Source organism: Halichondria panicea, chromosome 15 (assembly GCF_963675165.1).
Source record: "Halichondria panicea chromosome 15, odHalPani1.1, whole genome shotgun sequence".
Lineage (NCBI taxonomy): Eukaryota > Metazoa > Porifera > Demospongiae > Suberitida > Halichondriidae > Halichondria > Halichondria panicea.
The window spans coordinates 5531865-5548813 of record NC_087391.1 but is presented as its reverse complement, the minus strand read 5'-3'; the positions used below and the strand labels follow the sequence as shown (position 1 = coordinate 5548813).

Genomic DNA, 16949 nt, shown 5'->3' with positions numbered 1-16949 from the left:
ATTTCTCCGTTGCAAGTGTCCACTGTATATACCAGTATATTAAACATTGCATACGTGTACATGTACATCTCATAAACAATTTCAGTCAGCAACTAGCTCCTAGGAGATTTAAGCAACTGACATCAAAAATGAGACAAACACACACACGAACATAGTTCAATGTTCAATGTTTCTGGCTTAATTGTGAGCTTTCAAAGCATCGAGCAGCTCTTCTACAGCTGGCCTTTGGTAGAAGGTTCGCTGATGATATGCATACACCAGAAGGCCGTCTTGTGTGACTATAAAATCTCCACCCATGATCCAAAGGTCATCATCTGGATATTGTACGGAGCTCGAAGGTGACTCGCCACCACCAACCATTTGCTCTCCATATTTGCACATATTGTGTGACGTGAGTATGTCCACATGCCGTCGGAGATTGAGTTTGCGATACAGCAACCAATTAGCGTCTACAAATTTGGCCATTTTGATTCGTTCATTCTGTTCCTCCCACAATAATGTGTCTTTCCTCGATCCACTAAATACCAAAACTACTCGACAACCAAGTTTTTCGAAATCTCCCAATGCTGCTTGAACAGCCTGAATGTGTTTGTTGCATGGACCTCAGGAAAGATTCCGGTTCAAAATGAACAGAGTGTAAGGATCTCTCAAAATATCTCCCGTAATGATTTGAGCTCCAGTATCCAGATCCTGCAGTGGTAATGTCGTCGGTAGGACTCCTCCCCTCGTAACTGTCTCTAAGGACTTTAGCTGCACAAGGAAAAAAGTAAAATACAAAACAATCAAAATGCTCATGCATACCGTAATTTCTTCGTCCTTTTGCACAACTTCATTCACCCCCTCCAGCAACGAGTTGAAAGCTTCTTCTGCTTGCTTCAATTCTTCCACACAGTCCCGCACGTCCTTGTTGTCGACAAATTTCTCCCAGATATCTTTCATTTGCTGTCTAGTTTTGACACCAACAGCCATAAGCCAGTCACAATAAGCGAGCATGATGGGTAGGGTTGCTTTCATGATCCCCTTGTCACGTCGTCCAGAGTTCTTGCTGAACTGCAGTGCACCGTCTTCTTCTATCTCCTTGGCACAGCTTGTCACCACTGTGGTCAGTTTAGCAGTGAGCTGTTGGGTAGCAAAAACCAGCTTCTTTTCTTTGGAGTTTGGGTCCATTGCAAAAACACTGGAGTGCCACTCCCCCCCCTTATATCATTAGTCTCGAGAATAAGCCACACAACCCAATTCCTTTACCCCCGGCCCCGCTCTGGCAAAGAACAAGCAAGTAGTCTCATGAATCAGCCGCACCAAAGGTGCTGCTGATTCATGAGACTAAGCAGCAAGTTGGTATAGGTAGATGATTCACGGTAAATAGTCAGCCTAGCCATGAGAGGTGCAGACAGTTTAATGCAAAACAAAAATCGGGAGCATGAATACGTGTAATTAAACCCTAGTAAGTAATGAATACAGAGTCAACACAATATTATGCTAACTAATCGATCTCCGTGACATTGTCCACATCGCTATCTTTAGTTCCAGCTCTGTCCTCCACGGCAACAACACTACCTGATTGTGGTACTGAGTTGAATCTCTGCAATCTGCGTTGTCTGATATCAGCCATTTCTTGGCTAAGTGAATCGTCCACTTGCTCCAATGGCTCCAGTTTTGGAACCAGCGGTTTAGACTTGACCTCTTCAGAGACATCACTCTCTGTCAAATTATCTACACTCTTGAGACCTTGTCTCGATTCCGTTCCAGGATCAGGAATCGAGTTTTCTTCTGTGTCCGATTCCAAGTTACCACTAGAGAATGAGAAAGTAGGTTTCAGCTCTGAAAGTTTCGAGGAGCTTCCAGTGAAGCTAGTTTGTGTTTGTGTGTCTGGTGGTTTCTGACGACTCTGAGTGGGAGTGGCTTGGCTTGTGTAGAGGGTTGGTCCCGCCGTGTGGTCTGGGGGAGGGGGGTAACCAGGGAAACCAGGTCCAGCCGAAGGGCTATAGGAGAGAGAGTGGTATTGTTAGCACAATGAACAATGTGAAAAGACAGTGTGAACTACATGATTACAGCTACTCAATAGATTGATACTACATTAAGTGTAGAGAAGAAACAATGAAGTACTGTACTAGCCCGTACTAGAATACAATACACTGGATACAGCTATCCCAAGACTGCAACACACACACTTCAGAGTACTAACACTTGTCTCTTGGGATTGCACATGCAAATATACTGAGCAAAGAACGACTAGCTGACAGCTCCAACTCACCCCAGAGTTGCCATAACAGCAGAGTACTGGTTGAGCTGGGTCACTGCCGAGTCTAGCAGTCTCTGAACATTCCTCAATAGTTGAACACGAGCCTCAACATTGGCTCTCTCCATACCCTCGAGAGAGTGCAGCTGCTCGTCTGTTAGGCCTGCCATTACATCACCACTCGGCATGCCACCTGGAGGGGGGGGGGGGTTAGGTTGTGATATAGATCAATATGCCATCTGAATGGGCTCCTTCCAAGCTTTCAGAAAATCAGAAAATCATTGAATTTGGACCATCAGAACTCTAGTTACAGAGCCAATTCCATCATAATATAATGAACAGTACTAACACTACATGTACTTACTGCTGCAGAACGAAGACTAATCAGTGTACATGCATGTATTCTTACTACACACAAGTTTGCACTTATGTAACACATTTATTCAATATCCTCACCAAATGGTGGTACAGGTCCAAACGATGGCACAGCTCCAAACGGTGGCGGCATGAGCCCAAACGGTGGAGGTACCATAAATGGTGGAAATGGAGGCAGCATGTTTGCCCCTTGACCAGGTTCGGGGCCATTGGCACTCTGACCATTGTTTGCTGGCTGACCATCCACTGGAGCAACACCTTCTGTGGCTGGAGCATTACCACCACCATCTAGAGAAACAAACGCTATTACAAAGGCTGCACAATCTAGGCATACATGGACACAGTACAGTACAGCTAGCATACAAGTGTGGTGGTGTGTGGTACATACCTTGCTCCTCCCTGGGTTGCTGCTGAGGTCCTGCAGCCGCGGCCGCTGGTGCTGGCTGTGGTGGTTGGTTTTGTTGCATTGGAGGAGGTGGGACCATTCCTGGCCACATCATGGGGAAGCCAAGATTAGGGGGAGGAAGACCTCCTACACAGGAAGAAACACAAAGCACACACATCAACACACACCAGTGTACACAGGTAATGCTTGAGATACAGACATGGTCATAATTTTATAGTACTGTCCACTATAACTAGGACACCCACTGACGTAGCTATCAAAACAGGCCCATTTTGGAAAAATCTCTCTAACACATCCCTTTAGATAGGCCTTTCAAAGGGCTACATACAACATTCATCTTTTAATTGTGAAATCACCTTGTCCCTCCGGCTGTGGTGGAGGTTGTTGTTGGTTAATGTTGGCTCTCCTCTGCTGCGCCTGGTTCATCCTGGAGACCGCACTCTCACTGAGTACGTCCATTCTACAGGTGGGGCAAGTCTGTTGTCGCTGGAACCAGGAGCGGAGACAAGCCATGTGGAATATGTGGTTACAGGGAAGCTTCTTGCAACGATCAGCCATCTCCTCGCGACAAATAATACACACGTTGTTAGCTGTGTTCAGTTCATCGGCAGTGGCATCAGGGTACCTATGTGTGGAGGGGGGGGGGGTGAGGTATGGATTATCGATACAGTATATAATTATATAGACCTACATGTAGAAATACAGAGTCATGTGAGGTTACTAACTTATGGGAACTATACTTACAGTGTGTTGAGGTTTCTGATGGCTTTGTGTGAGGAGATCACGTCAGCGATGCTCTTCTGAAAGTTCCTACAGTGTGTATGTGTGTGTGTGTGTGTGGGTGTGGTGTGGGGTGTGGGCGGTACTTACTTGGCTGTGATGTAGATTCTCCTGGCAATGTGTAGAGGAATGAACAAAACATAAAGCATGAAGCTCATATAGCTGACATAGATGATCAGCTTGAAAAAACCTGCACACAAGAGTAGACAAAGTAACAAAGTTACAATATAGTAAGTACAAAATTTCAAACCTAGTATAATGTCAACAATTCTCATGTAGATGGTTTTATTCTCCCAAGGGTCTTCACTTTGAAGGTCAATAGTGTGGAGGATGTAACGAAGGAGAGTGTTTATCAGGTTTAAGAACATGATGGCATACTGCAGAGAGGTGGGGGTTAGCAAACTTTGTGAACAGCCACAATCAGTTAAAAATGATAATTTCAGAGACCGGAGAGTGTACCTCAAGTCCAAACACAATCTCCACTGACAGTCCCTTTGTTGCTATACTCCTCCAGGCACTACGCATACACAGGTAGTCTAGAGTCCCTAGTAACAGTAGGAGGGTCACTGCCCTCAAGTGGAACAACCAGGAAATGAGGGGGCTCCTTTCCATCTGGAGGGAGGGGGGAGAGGAGGTCAATAAGATTTTAGGTGATCATACATAAGTATCCTAGTGTGTAAATGAGGCATTTCTGGAATTGGACATTCCCAACAAAAGTTATGAGAAGTCAAAGAAAGACTCCTCCACCCCCACCCTACACACACGCCCACACACACTACTCACATAGTCGACCCTGTCTCCTGCGAGCCAGTGGAAGCTCTTCATAACAAACAGCACTGAGATCATGGACACAAATGTAATGTTGAGTTCCTGATGAAAGGCAGCTAGTAGAATGAAGGTCTCCAGCACTGCAAACCACGAGCTCTCTATCAGGTGCTGCAGGAAGCATTACACAATCCAGCCAGTGCAGCGTATGCTAGTTACACATTAGATAAGGGACTTCAGAGACGAGATATATAAACTACTGCTGTATCGTTATTATGTGCACAAACTGCAAACTGCATACAAATAGAGCTATATTGGGCGAAATGTCACAACATTATTTAGAGGGCGGTCCGGTTGCCTTAATTATTAAACGTAACGTACATGTACACACGTACCTCCACCTCGGCATCTCTGAGAGTACCAAAGAACATTTTCTTGAGCAAGCTACACAGCAGATACAGTGTCACAAATCCCTGCAGATAGAGCACACACAGACTCCTGTTAGAGTTGAGCAGGTACACTACAGTGGGATAGAACTGCTCCTTCTTCAAGTAAGCATTGCTGACCACCAGACTAGTGAGGGCCGTGGCTCCCAGGGTTAGCAGGAGCACTCTCATGGCCGTACTACTGCTGTACATGAAAGTCACAGGAGAATAGTAGCGAACAAGCTTCTGCTTGCCAAGATGAGATACAATGAAAAGCTACCACAAACAAGACAATAGTAAAATGTGTGCCCTAGTGATTGGTCTAAGCATAGCATGTGACTTTGATAAGGTACAGTAGTTAGGGGTTTCCCCTAGCAGCAAACTAATACAAAATGGTTTTCCCCTAAGGTTAAGAAAAAGGGATGGGCTTTCCTCCAGCACCCACGTGGCAAGCCAACTAAACAAAGAAAAAAAATGGCCCTCTTCAGCAACGATGATGTTTTAGGCTGGTTCTGTACTTCTAATCCCTTGCCAAGGGTCCCCGAGAACATGCCCGTAGTGACAGGTCCCGGGGTGGGTCGATCAGCAGCGATAGAGAAGCTCAAAGCAGAGGCCATTGCAGTCGAAGCAGCCAAGGAGAGACAACGACAGGCCAACCGTCCACAACCTCTTAAACGCTCTCCAGCAAAGGCAAAGGACAGCTATTATGATCGTGTGCGTAGATTGGAGGAAATCTCAAAGATCTATAATGAAGATGAAACAGACATCACCAGCACCACCGGGACCGAGGATATTGGACCCACCAGTCGACCTTTCAACTCTAGCGCTTTTCCAGGCGATGACGATTATGACCCTCGACAAAACACCGAAACGGACGTGTACAAAAGTTGTAGTTTTGACGTCAATTTAACTCCTCCACTCCCGATTGCAAACCATCGACAAGAGATCGTCCGTGTGATAGAGTCAAACTCAGTGACAGTGATCCAAGGCGAAACCGGGAGTGGTAAAAGCACGCAAGTGGCGCAATACATTCTGGACCATCATGTGAGAAGCCAGAAGTATTGCAACATTGTTTGTACCCAACCTCGTCGTATCGCTGCCACAAGTATCGCCAAATACGTGTCCCAATGCAGGGGGTGGGACGTGGGGGGTATGGTGGGTTATCAGATTGGCATGGACAGGAATATTAGTGAAAACACACGACTGACTTTTGTTACGACCGGAGTACTGCTGCAGAAGATGATCAACATGAAGAGCTTGAACCAGTACACACACATTATTCTGGATGAGGTGAGGCAGCGTGGGTGTACGTACACACAGCTATAATAATGTCTGCCTTAGTGGCTTTTTAGAAGCAGATTGTACTGCCTGCCTAGGCCTGTATTTTTGCGAGTACTAGAGTCCTTTCTGTAACTAGAGTTCTGATGTTCCAAATTCAATGCCTGCTATAACATCTCAACGGACTTGATTTCTGAAAGCTTAGAAGAAGTAGTCCGTTGAGATGTTGTGCTCAAATTTGGAATCGGCCATAATTTCGCATTTTCGGAAAAAGACCATGGTATTTTTGTCAAAGTAAATATCCGTGATGTATGATACTGTATGTACACATGTGTGGTCACTCTTTAGGTCCATGAGAGAGACAAGGATACGGACTTTTGCCTGCTTGTCGTGCGTAAGCTCATCAGAACTAACTCAAAGCTTGTCAAGGTAATGCAGTACCATAGCGTAACATTCGTACCAAGTGTTACACAATCTCTGTCAGGTGATCCTCATGTCGGCCACAATCGAGGCACAGATGTTTGCTAACTATTTCTCGTCCCGTGTGGAGGGTATTCCCCGCCCTGCCCCCAAACTGTCTGTGGAGGGGAGGACCCATCCTGTCCTCGAGTTTTTCCTGGACGACATCCGACACGTGGGAACTGTGAGTGTGTGGTGTGAGTGTGTGGGAGGTGTTTTGTTATGTACATTACTAAAATCCCCAAATGATGCTTTCCCACAGTGCAAACCGATGGATCCAGACAATCCCAGAGTGACGGAGGAGGCTATGAACATGGCACTTCGTCTCATTCTGAGCTTTGACGATCTCGCCTCCGATGACCCAAGGTAAAAGGGGCGGGGTTATTTTTGTTCGACCACACCCATTGTGCAGGTATGGTAAGGGAAATTTTGTGCGAGGGACCGTGCTTGTGTTTCTACCGGGACTGCCAGAGATACGGGAAATGCAGGATCTCCTCTCAAAACGCTCGGGAACAAAGTAAGACTGCGAATACACACACACATATTACACTACTGTGTACGGTGTGGCTTGTCATATTACAACCTCCCCCCTCCAGCAACTGGACGATGCTCCCCCTCCATTCCACCATATCCTCAGAGAACCAACATCGAGTCTTCCTCAAGCCTGAAGCTGGAAGCAGAAAGGTAAGCCTCATGCACTGTTGTATATTCTTACTATAGATTACCAAGTTCTATCATTAGTCGTTGCTGATGAATTGTTTTTTTAATCTGCAGATAATTCTGGCTACAAACATTGCTGAGAGCTCCATCACTGTCCCAGATATTCGCTATGGTGGGTGGGCCTACTTGTGGTATATATACTTAAATGCAGCTGCATTGAACATGTATAAAGAGTAGATTGCCATAGATAAGCAAGCAATTCTTTTTTCCATGCAGTGATTGATTTTTGTCTGGTGAAGCAGCTGACGTGTGACTGGCGAACAAAGTATGTGTGCCTCAAGACTGTTCTGGCCTCTCAAGCATCGCTGACTCAGCGAAAGGGCCGAGCAGGTCGTGTGGCTAGGGGGAGATGCTATCGGTTGATAAAGAGAGATTTCTACAACAAACATGTGCCAGAGTACAGCACTCCTGAGATGCTAGTAAGCCCCGCCCACTTCAACTGCACACACACACACCTGTACCCCCTCCCACACACACACACACACACACCAGCGCTGTCCCCTGGAAAGTGTGATCTTGAAGGCCAAAAAGTTGGACTTTGGTGAACCCCGCTCCATCCTAGGCTCTGCCCTCCAGCCACCCAAACTGGACGATATTGAGAGAGCTATCCTCAATCTCAAGGAGGTGTGGTCAATCCCTAGAATGTGATATCGTAACTCTCCCTCTCTCTATATAGGTGGGTGCGCTGACAGTGCTATACGAAGGGGTAAACAACCCCTACAACGGAGATTTGACCTTTGTAGGGGTCATTTTGGAGACACTCCCTATAGACGTGCGTCTGGGGCGTTTGGTGATCCTGGGTCATGTGTTTGGGTGTCTGGAGGACTGCATCATCATCGCAGCTGCCCTCTCAGCACGCCCCCTCCTCAGCAGCTCGTTTACAAACCCTCTCAAGTCTTACAAGTACGTTCTGTAATTATGTGCAACTATATAACTCTATAAGGATATGTGGGTTGGTTTGATTTCCTTACGAGTAATTAGGCCAAGGCCCTATTGTGCTTTACTGGGTATTGCTAACAAAATGTATAGACTACATGTATTTAAACAGCCATAACTTCAGTTCTGGCAATCGTATTTCTAAAAGCTTACAACTAAGATTGTTCGAAGATGCTACGCTAGACGCTATAGCCAATAAATGAAGTCAAAACTATATATAAATTATATTGATAAGAGAGCTATTTCCTCCAGGTCAAAGAGAGCTTGGGCGAATGGAACAGACAGCGACTGTTTGGCATTTCTCAATGCATACAATGTACGTTAGTGGTTTCTGTACAGTAGGTCACATGACTGTCACATGACTTTACGTACCCCTCATAGGCGTGGAGAGAACAGAGACATCTCTTCCGTGGTTCAAATGAGGAGCGGTGGTGCGAGAGAAACATGATCAGTTATCGAGCCATTCGCGAGGTCGACGAGGTTGTGAGGGAACTACGAATGAGGCTGGCAACTCGCGGTATTCGTCCCCCAAAACGCACTACTATCAGGTGACCTTTAGACCCAGTACAACGAGGCCGCTAGCTCACACAAAGTACAATCTAATTTCCTCCCACCACAGAAAGTTTGAGGAAGATCGCCATCACAGATTGATTCTCAAGGTAGTTTTATTTCTTTACAGTGCAGCATCGATTATCCTTTATTGTATGACGCTTGCAGTTGGTGATCTGCGGGTCGTTCTACCCTCAATACTTTAGCTGGCTGCCTCTAGAGGAGGAGAGTTGTGAGAAGGCCATGTCCGGCCATGACCCAAAGACAACCATCATGGTGTGTGTGTGTGTGTGTGTGTGTGTGTGTGTGTGTGTGTGTGTGTGGGTGTGGGGAGCTTGATGGTGTGTGTGTGTGGGGGGGGGGGGCTTGATGACTAGTGTGTGTTGTGGAATGACCTTACAAACTGATAATGCAATACTCTCTTTAATTCCCGGCACTTGTAGTTGTCAGCACTACCTCGTGATCCTGTAACCCACAGTGACCAGATCTGCCAGATGTTCAACATCTGCGGCAAAGGAAAAGCACTTCACTTTGAGACTTTCAAGTGAGAGCACAGAGACACACACTATCATATAAATAGAGAATAGTTACTTACGTACATTGTAGCTCTACAGCTCTACAGTTAGTACTGTACAGTCTATGCATGTTACGGAATATACTGTGTGTGTGCATGTACTGTCCATGCCACAGCCTCCAGCCCTTGCTCATATTTATTGTAACTAGTACAGTATACTTGTATTTATATATTCTCCATTACTTGGCCCCTCCTCCTCTCATGTTAGAGTGTTTGTTGAGTTTGAGAGACCTCACTCGCACTCCCGATCACAATCAGCCGACGCCCCCGTCCTGGATGCTGTCCTCATCGCACTCAAACGCCGACAAGAGAGGAACAAGCTTGCCCTCTACATTGACGAGTCCCCTCTCCCCTCTTCACAGAGGAACGAGGACGTCCCTGTAATTAGAGCCGGGGCACTGAAGGAGATGAAGCTCCCTGATAGTGGCACTAAGCAGATTGTCATCACTGAGGTATGTAATTACACACTATCACAAAAGTAGTCAATGGAGGAGAACCAAAAGTGTTCCCCTCATCACAAGGACAGAGAGGACTGAACATTTTAGCCGCGGCCTTTATTCGAAAACAAGCCGCATGTAGTACTGGTCCGGATGTGATACGCTATTATTGCACTGCTTTACAATTCCAGTGCAGTAATAGTACATCATACGACTGTGATCTAAATGAAAATAGTTGCGCTGTGGCTTCTTTGATCTTTTTCAAACATGCAACAAACTTTTATAGCTATAGTCTACAATACGAGAATGCTAGGTAGAGTTCACTTGTAGTGTTCATGTTCTCACTCAGCTAAACTAAGAGAGTTTGTTAATAAACTAAAAGCTCTCAGCAAATATTCATTCACAATCACTTCAACTGATGTATAGTTCCAAGAGCTGAAGTCCAATGTTAGAATGTATGTTGGGATTATGGAAGCACATTCGTAGCTCAATGTCATCAGTAGTTGGAGTTGATAGAGTTTTCGTAAACCACGGAGGATTATTGTTATTGTAACATGTGTTGAGGCTGGACTGACCATCCCACAGCGCATTGTCGGGATAGAAACGATTCGGGTTTACATTCCAGTTATTAGGTGTGGCCACACTATCACAAAAGTAGTCATTTCCCACAAATGGAGGAGAAGGAGAACCATAAGTGTTCCCCTCATCACAAGGACAGCGCAGGTGAGAATAACCGTTACCGGTTCCATTGAACAGACCACTGGCAAATGTCCAGATATGTGTGCGTGGAGATTGCCCATGCGTGACACTGAGTCCATCGACATATCCAACATTGATAGTATTCCTACCTCCATGGTAGTATCCAAAGAATGCGTAGTTGGTTCCCTACCGATAACCTATTGCTCTCCCACACACCTGCCTGTATTGGACACCATCCACTGGAAACATGACAGATGAGCAAACACCACCACTAGACGTTGATGCACGACCACATGATCTTATCGAATAGTCTGTCAGTTGAAGTCCTTGAGGGCATTGTTGGTTGGGGTCGGTCATGTTAATGTAGGCCACTCTCGTCCATCCTGGTCCACCGCAAGTGTCAGAAGCAGTTGGTGGGTCTGTGGTCATTGCTGTTGGTTCACTGGTAGTGGCAGTTGTTGCTTCCATGGTTGATGTGGCTGCTGTTGGTTCACTGGTAGTGGCAGTTTTTGCTTCCATGGTTGATGTGGCTGCTGTTGGTTCACTGGTAGTGGCAGTTGTTGCTTCCATGGTTGATGTGGCTGCTGTTGGTTCACTGGTAGTGGCAGTTGTTGCTTCCATGGTTGATGTGGCTGCTGTTGGTTCACTGGTAGTGGTAGTTGTTGCTTCCATGGTTGATGTGGTTGCTGTTGGATCACTGGTAGTGGCAGTTGTTGCTTCCATGGTTGATGTGGTTGCTGTTGGTTCACTGGTAGTGGCAGTTGTTGCTTCCATGGTTGATGTGGCTGCTGTTGGTTCACTGGTAGTGGCAGTTGTTGCTTCCATGGTTGATGTGGCTCCTGTTGGCATGCTGGTAGTTGACACTGGTGCACTTTCATTTCCTTCATCATCTGCAACAGTTAAGAGACAGATTATTGTAGTTACATGCATGGATAGCAATATACACACTTGAGTCACTTTTGACTGTGAGTATTGTTACGTACTTACCCAGCAATCTGTCGGCAATAGTTTCCAGTGCTTCACGAATATGTTCCAATGATTCACTGATCTTTGTTAGGTGTGTCTCAGTTCCACTGGAGCATTGGCTCCTAACATAGCAGGTGCTCGGTTGGTTCCAGGCTGACCCCAGACCAAGGAGGCAGCAAAATATTATGAGTACAGAAGACATAGTTAGTATAGTCTCCACGGGAATAGTGACAGTGTCGTACGTGTGATGATAATCAGTCGGATACGGTTTGCTGTAGCTCTGCACGTTTTATAGACTTAATTAGCACACTTGAAACACCCACACATAACATGACACGATAGAGGTAATAGACCGTACAACTATAATTGAGATTTCCGTGTTTGATGAAATTTTTGCGAAAATAAGTCTTATAATAATTATTGTATTACTAGAATGTTTTGTGAGCATCACTACGCAAAATATAATCCGCTAACATTTGCAAAGTTTTTTCACCAACAAAATTAATTATTCGGTATGTTCATTAAGTGTAAGAAAACAGACAATGACTCTTACGATGATTATTGTAACTTTATTGCTCATATTCTTGTTTGACCTTGTTACTTTAATTAAAGCCACATTGCGCATACTGACCTATCCTGCAGTACATTGATGCTGGCCACTTCTGGGCCCAGTTGGCTGACCAGGTTGCCACGACGAACATGAGACGGCTATTGGACAGTATCAACACTCGTAGTCTGAAGCCACTCCTTTGTCCCCCAGCCAAGATGGAGGGCATGTTCTGTCTTGCCCCTTTCTCTGAGGACGGGCTGTTTTATCGGGCAAAGGTCGTTGGCATGGAGGTCGTCGAGGAGACAAATGAGGTACACACCCTCACAACCTCACACCACCCACACTCTCACAACCTCACACCACCCACACACCCTCACAGGTGTATGCCCATGTGGTATTTGTGGACTACGGTAACGTGGAGATGGTGAATACTGGTGTACTGTGTGAGCTCTCCTCCAGTGACACAGAGCTCGATATGCAGGCCATCGAGTGTTTCCTCACGTCCGTCAAACCCACCATTCAGAGCTCATCTGATGGCAAGTGGTCAGCTGAGGCAAACGACAGGTTCAAGCAACTCACAATGAGCAAATACCTCATGATTCAGGTGAGGCAAAAAGCTGAATACGCTATCCTAGTTTACCTCAAGTGTGTACAGAGCTTACAGTGTGGTCCCACTGTGCACACTGTAGCTAGTATACAGAGCCTATAGTGTGGTCCCACTGTGTACACTGTAGCTAGTGTACAGAGCCTATAGTGTGGTCCCACTGTGCACACTGTAGCTAGTGTACAGAGCCTATAGTGTGGTCCCACTGTGTACACTGTAGCTAGTGTACAGAGCCTATAGTGTGGTCCCACTGTGTACACTGTAGCTAGTGTACAGAGCTTATAGTGTGGTCCCACTGTGTACACTGTAGCTAGTGTACAGAGCCTATAGTGTGGTCCCACTGTGCACACTGTAGCTAGTGTACAGAGCCTATAGTGTGGTCCCACTGTGTGCACTGTAGCTAGTGTACACAGCCTATATATAGTGTGGTCTCACTGTGTGCACTGTAGCTAGTGTACAGAACCTATAGTGTGGCCCCACTGTGTACACTGTAGCTAGTGTACAGAGCCTATAGTGTAGCCCCACTGTGTACACTGTAGCTAGTGTACAGAGCCTATACTGTGTTCCCCACTGTGTACACTGTAGCTAGTGTACAGAGCCTATAGTGTGGTCCCACTGTGTACACTGTAGCTAGTGTACAGAGCCTATACTGTGGTCCCCACTGTGTACACTGTAGCTAGTATACAGAGCCTATAGTGTGGCCCCACTGTGTGCACTGTAGCTAGTGTACAGAGCCTATAGTGTGGTCCCACTGTGTGCACTGTAGCTAGTGTACAGAGCCTATAGTGTGGTCCCACTGTGTACACTGTAGCTAGCTAGTGTACAGAGCCTATAGTGTGGTCCCACTGTGTACACTGTACATGTAGCTAGTGTACAGAGCCTATAGTGTGGTCCCACTGTGTACACTGTAGCTAGTGGTTGACTTTAAAGTTTGCATTTCAAGTGAAGTGAAAATGGTTGTATTACAGCATATTAATTTACAACCGCTAGTAGTCTCGCAAGGTAGTCGTTTCATCCCAGAGGTAACGTCTGGCAAATTACACATGAGCTACTTGTGCAGCTGTCTAAATGACTGTTTGCATTGGATAAGTGGTTTACTAGCAGCTAATTAGATTTGTCAAATATTTTAGCTAAGTGTGCATGTGTGATCTCACAGTAGCTTACTACAAACACTTATCAGCCACTTACAGCACCACTATGTGTGGACGACTCTGTACGGTGAATTGGCCACTTTTTAGGTATGGCTTCCGTATGACTAAACTGTTAGGTGATGATTTATTCTAGACATGTTGGGGAATCCCCCTTGTACAACGCTTGTATCCCTGCACAGGTGTACTCTCATGTGGGGAATTCCCTACGTGTCGACTTGTACGATACGACAAGCCAGGAGGACATCTTCATCAACGAGGTGCTTGTGAAAGAAGGTCATGCTGTCCACTGTGAGGAGCCCTACCCCTCGAAGGTGAGTCTGGCTGTGATTTTAGCCTACCTTGTGTCTAATTGTAGAAGCTGTATTGGTAGCTGGTCTTTTTCTTATGGTCTCTCAAAGAAGCTACCAAAAATTGATCAATAATTATTGTACAGATTAGTACATGTAGGTATTCCAAGTTATGATTGTGTATAATTATTATGATTGCCTTGATTATGCTAACGCCCCACCCCCCGGTGCAGTTTGCCCACGTTCAGACTCTAGCAGCTCAGGCGTCCGAGGCCTCGACCAGTGTGGGGGGTAGAGGAGGGAGGTACGAGTCCAGCACCACCAAGACCATCCCCTGGCTGGAGGAGGACAGGACCAAGAAGTACCCCAGAGGCAGGAAGGTGGGGACATTGAACAAACAAACGTTAGACACTAGTTGATGATTAGATATACAAGGGAGAAGTGCCTCTGGGGACTAGTATCCCTCAGGCACTTAGTATCCCTACAAGATTTATAATTTTGGTTTATGTCTAAGCAAGCAAAGTTTATAAACAGGTTTTTTCTTCTTCAGTTTGAGCTGAGAGGTCCTGACAGTATGTACGAGGTGACCTTCCACCAGATGACCATTGCCGGGGGATACCGACAGGCTCGCATCGAGCGAGACTCAGTCAATTGTATCGTGGTCAACAGTGAACCACAGGACCGTCGTGACAGACTGATGGTGGCAGGCTATGTGGCGTTAAACCCCTCAGGCAATACCTGCATCGCTAGACACACCACCCTCATGCCCAACATCCCTGCACTCCTCCACTTGGTCGCCATTTTGTTTGCACCCTGTGTGGAGATGAGGTGAGCGTACTACATGTACGTATTAGTAGCTAGCTAGTAGCTATTATAAGCCGTGCGTGTATGCAGGTCTAGTTGAACATCTTTCAATAGCCATTAACTTTTGTTCTGATGATCCAATTTCAAAATTTTCTGAAAGCTTAGAAAGAGACCTTTCATATGATGTGTTTCAATCCAAAATTTATTTGGGACCCTAATTTGGTATTTTTCGCCTTTGGACCATGGGCTATAATCCATGGTATTTGGCCGAAATCAGCAAATTTTCTGATCTTACAAATATGACTATTGATGGTACCATTTGAAAGGTCTCTTCCCAAGCTTTCAGAAAATCATAAAATTGTTTAGATTATATCAACGGAATTCAAGTTTATGGCTGTTGAAAGATGTTCCAACTATAACAGGTGTAATATTCCACGTGCTTTGTTCTCCAGAGCTGATGAGTTGAAGCGTCAGTACACTGGGGCCATTTGTGGGTTGGGTTTCGATGTGGACACAGATGAGAGCATCTACAGTGAGCACGATATGGAGTTGACCTTTGACACCCTCATCTCACAGGATGACCTCAAAATGGTACTGCCTTGTTTTTGGCCACTTTGTCTGTTATAACACTATAGCTCCTGGAAACGAAAACTAGTTTGCAATATGCATTTCGCCATGCAGCTACATGTATACACTACCTTTACTGGTACCACACACACACACACACGCCCACTCCACAGGTGAACAACCTTCGTCTGGTGATCAACCTCGCTGTAGGGGACGAGGATGTTATTGGAGAGTTGAATGACACCATGTTGCAGGAGGTCCAGACGAAAGCAAGGAACCTCATTAAAGAGTGAGTCCCTGCTGGTAATTATGCATGTGTGTGTGTGTGTGTGTGTGTGTGTGTGTGTGTGTGTGTGTGTGTGTGTGTGTGTGTGTGTGTGTGTGTGTGTGTTGCAGCTGTACATGTGTAGTGGTCCTTTTCAATACTAGAGCTACCTCCTTGTAAGATAAACAAAGTGTTCAGATCTCTGCTTGTTTAGCTATGTATGCATGACATTGTGTATACAGCTCTGTTGCGTATAATTATCCTCAGGCTAATTCTGAAGCCTCGTGACTCCATCACACCGTACCAAGGAGTGAGTGCAGGCTGGAACAAGGTGAGGAGGAGGGATATACTCAGAGTGGATACAGGGGAGACAGACGACTCCTCCCATCCTCTCTTCCCCCTACACCTTGGCATCAACATCTCTGAGGAGAGGATTGACCAGCAGAGGAGTGCTAGAGTACTGCTATTGAGGGAGGCCATCAAGGAACTACACAAGAAGACATCAGAGTGAGTTTATTATGGCAACAAGACATTTGGATTATAGCACCAATCCATGCTACGTTTTGTGTACATAGTTTTGCAAACCGGAACTATTTTTAGTGTGGCCCTAATCAAATAAATGCGGTACCTAGTCTACTCTTCAACAGCAGCTACCATATTATATTGGAGGATTTATAGTGACAGCATTAAAGAGACTTCATTATTATACACAGTAATTACATGCTAGCTAGATTAATTGTCATATGATATTTTGTTGTTTTATTGGTTAGTTCTCGTACACCTGCGAGGCTGTCATGTGACCTATGCAATGTGCTGTGTGGGTGTCCCCTGGAGCTCAAGCATCACTTCTCCACAGTGAAGCACAGAGTGTGTGAGGAGAGATTGTTCAGTGATGACCTGCAGCTGGACTTGAGCAGGGAGGAGCTCAGCAAACTAGAACTGAAAACATGAACTTTATTATTTAACCCGTCCAAACTGTTGTTTCATTTATTCTCTTTCTCTCGTTCACATATATATTATCATACTCTCAAATGAGATTGTTTTTCACAACTATTTATACTTCAATTCATGATTCTTTATTATCTCTTATAATTACGTGAAATGTTGTTGAAA

The 16949-nt window shown here is 45.5% G+C and overlaps 5 protein-coding genes across 5 annotated transcripts; 1 reads left to right on the top strand and 4 right to left on the bottom strand.

Moving 5' to 3' along the window:
• Positions 1–18: 18 nt before the first annotated feature.
• LOC135349389 (uncharacterized) lies at positions 19–1206 on the bottom strand. Its single transcript, XM_064547919.1, has 2 exons — positions 802–1206; positions 19–750 (listed from the first exon to the last, which is right to left on the bottom strand). Exons 1-2 carry the CDS (start codon positions 1165–1167, stop codon positions 604–606), a joined length of 513 nt encoding a protein of 170 aa, XP_064403989.1. The 5' UTR covers positions 1168–1206; the 3' UTR covers positions 19–603.
• Positions 1207–1376: 170 nt separating this feature from the next.
• LOC135349388 (E3 ubiquitin-protein ligase synoviolin B-like) lies at positions 1377–5318 on the bottom strand. The gene is made up of 11 exons (XM_064547918.1): positions 4961–5318; positions 4584–4736; positions 4260–4412; positions 4051–4177; positions 3891–3990; positions 3765–3830; positions 3377–3645; positions 3003–3146; positions 2696–2902; positions 2255–2432; positions 1377–1982 (listed from the first exon to the last, which is right to left on the bottom strand). Exons 1-11 carry the CDS (start codon positions 5201–5203, stop codon positions 1484–1486), a joined length of 2139 nt encoding a protein of 712 aa, XP_064403988.1. The 5' UTR covers positions 5204–5318; the 3' UTR covers positions 1377–1483.
• Positions 5319–5422: 104 nt separating this feature from the next.
• LOC135348715 (ATP-dependent RNA helicase TDRD9-like) lies at positions 5423–16938 on the top strand. Its single transcript, XM_064547011.1, has 25 exons — positions 5423–6280; positions 6617–6697; positions 6753–6911; positions 6990–7093; positions 7140–7244; positions 7324–7411; positions 7502–7559; positions 7664–7866; positions 7940–8071; positions 8124–8350; positions 8636–8699; positions 8765–8931; positions 9003–9042; positions 9101–9208; positions 9376–9476; positions 9715–9958; positions 12251–12469; positions 12538–12762; positions 14093–14224; positions 14434–14580; positions 14751–15028; positions 15457–15595; positions 15745–15860; positions 16104–16343; positions 16607–16938. The coding sequence occupies exons 1-25, from the start codon at positions 5465–5467 to the stop codon at positions 16785–16787; spliced, it is 4374 nt and encodes a 1457-aa protein (XP_064403081.1). The 5' UTR covers positions 5423–5464; the 3' UTR covers positions 16788–16938.
• Positions 10185–10825, bottom strand: LOC135349234 (uncharacterized; the record flags this gene model as incomplete). Its single annotated transcript, XM_064547743.1, has 1 exon — positions 10185–10825. A coding segment is annotated over one exon (471 nt), but the record flags the coding sequence as incomplete, so codon positions are not given.
• On the bottom strand, positions 10789–11888 carry LOC135348730 (uncharacterized). The gene is made up of 2 exons (XM_064547030.1): positions 11630–11888; positions 10789–11532 (listed from the first exon to the last, which is right to left on the bottom strand). Exons 1-2 carry the CDS (start codon positions 11808–11810, stop codon positions 10829–10831), a joined length of 885 nt encoding a protein of 294 aa, XP_064403100.1. The 5' UTR covers positions 11811–11888; the 3' UTR covers positions 10789–10828.
• Positions 16939–16949: the final 11 nt, after the last annotated feature.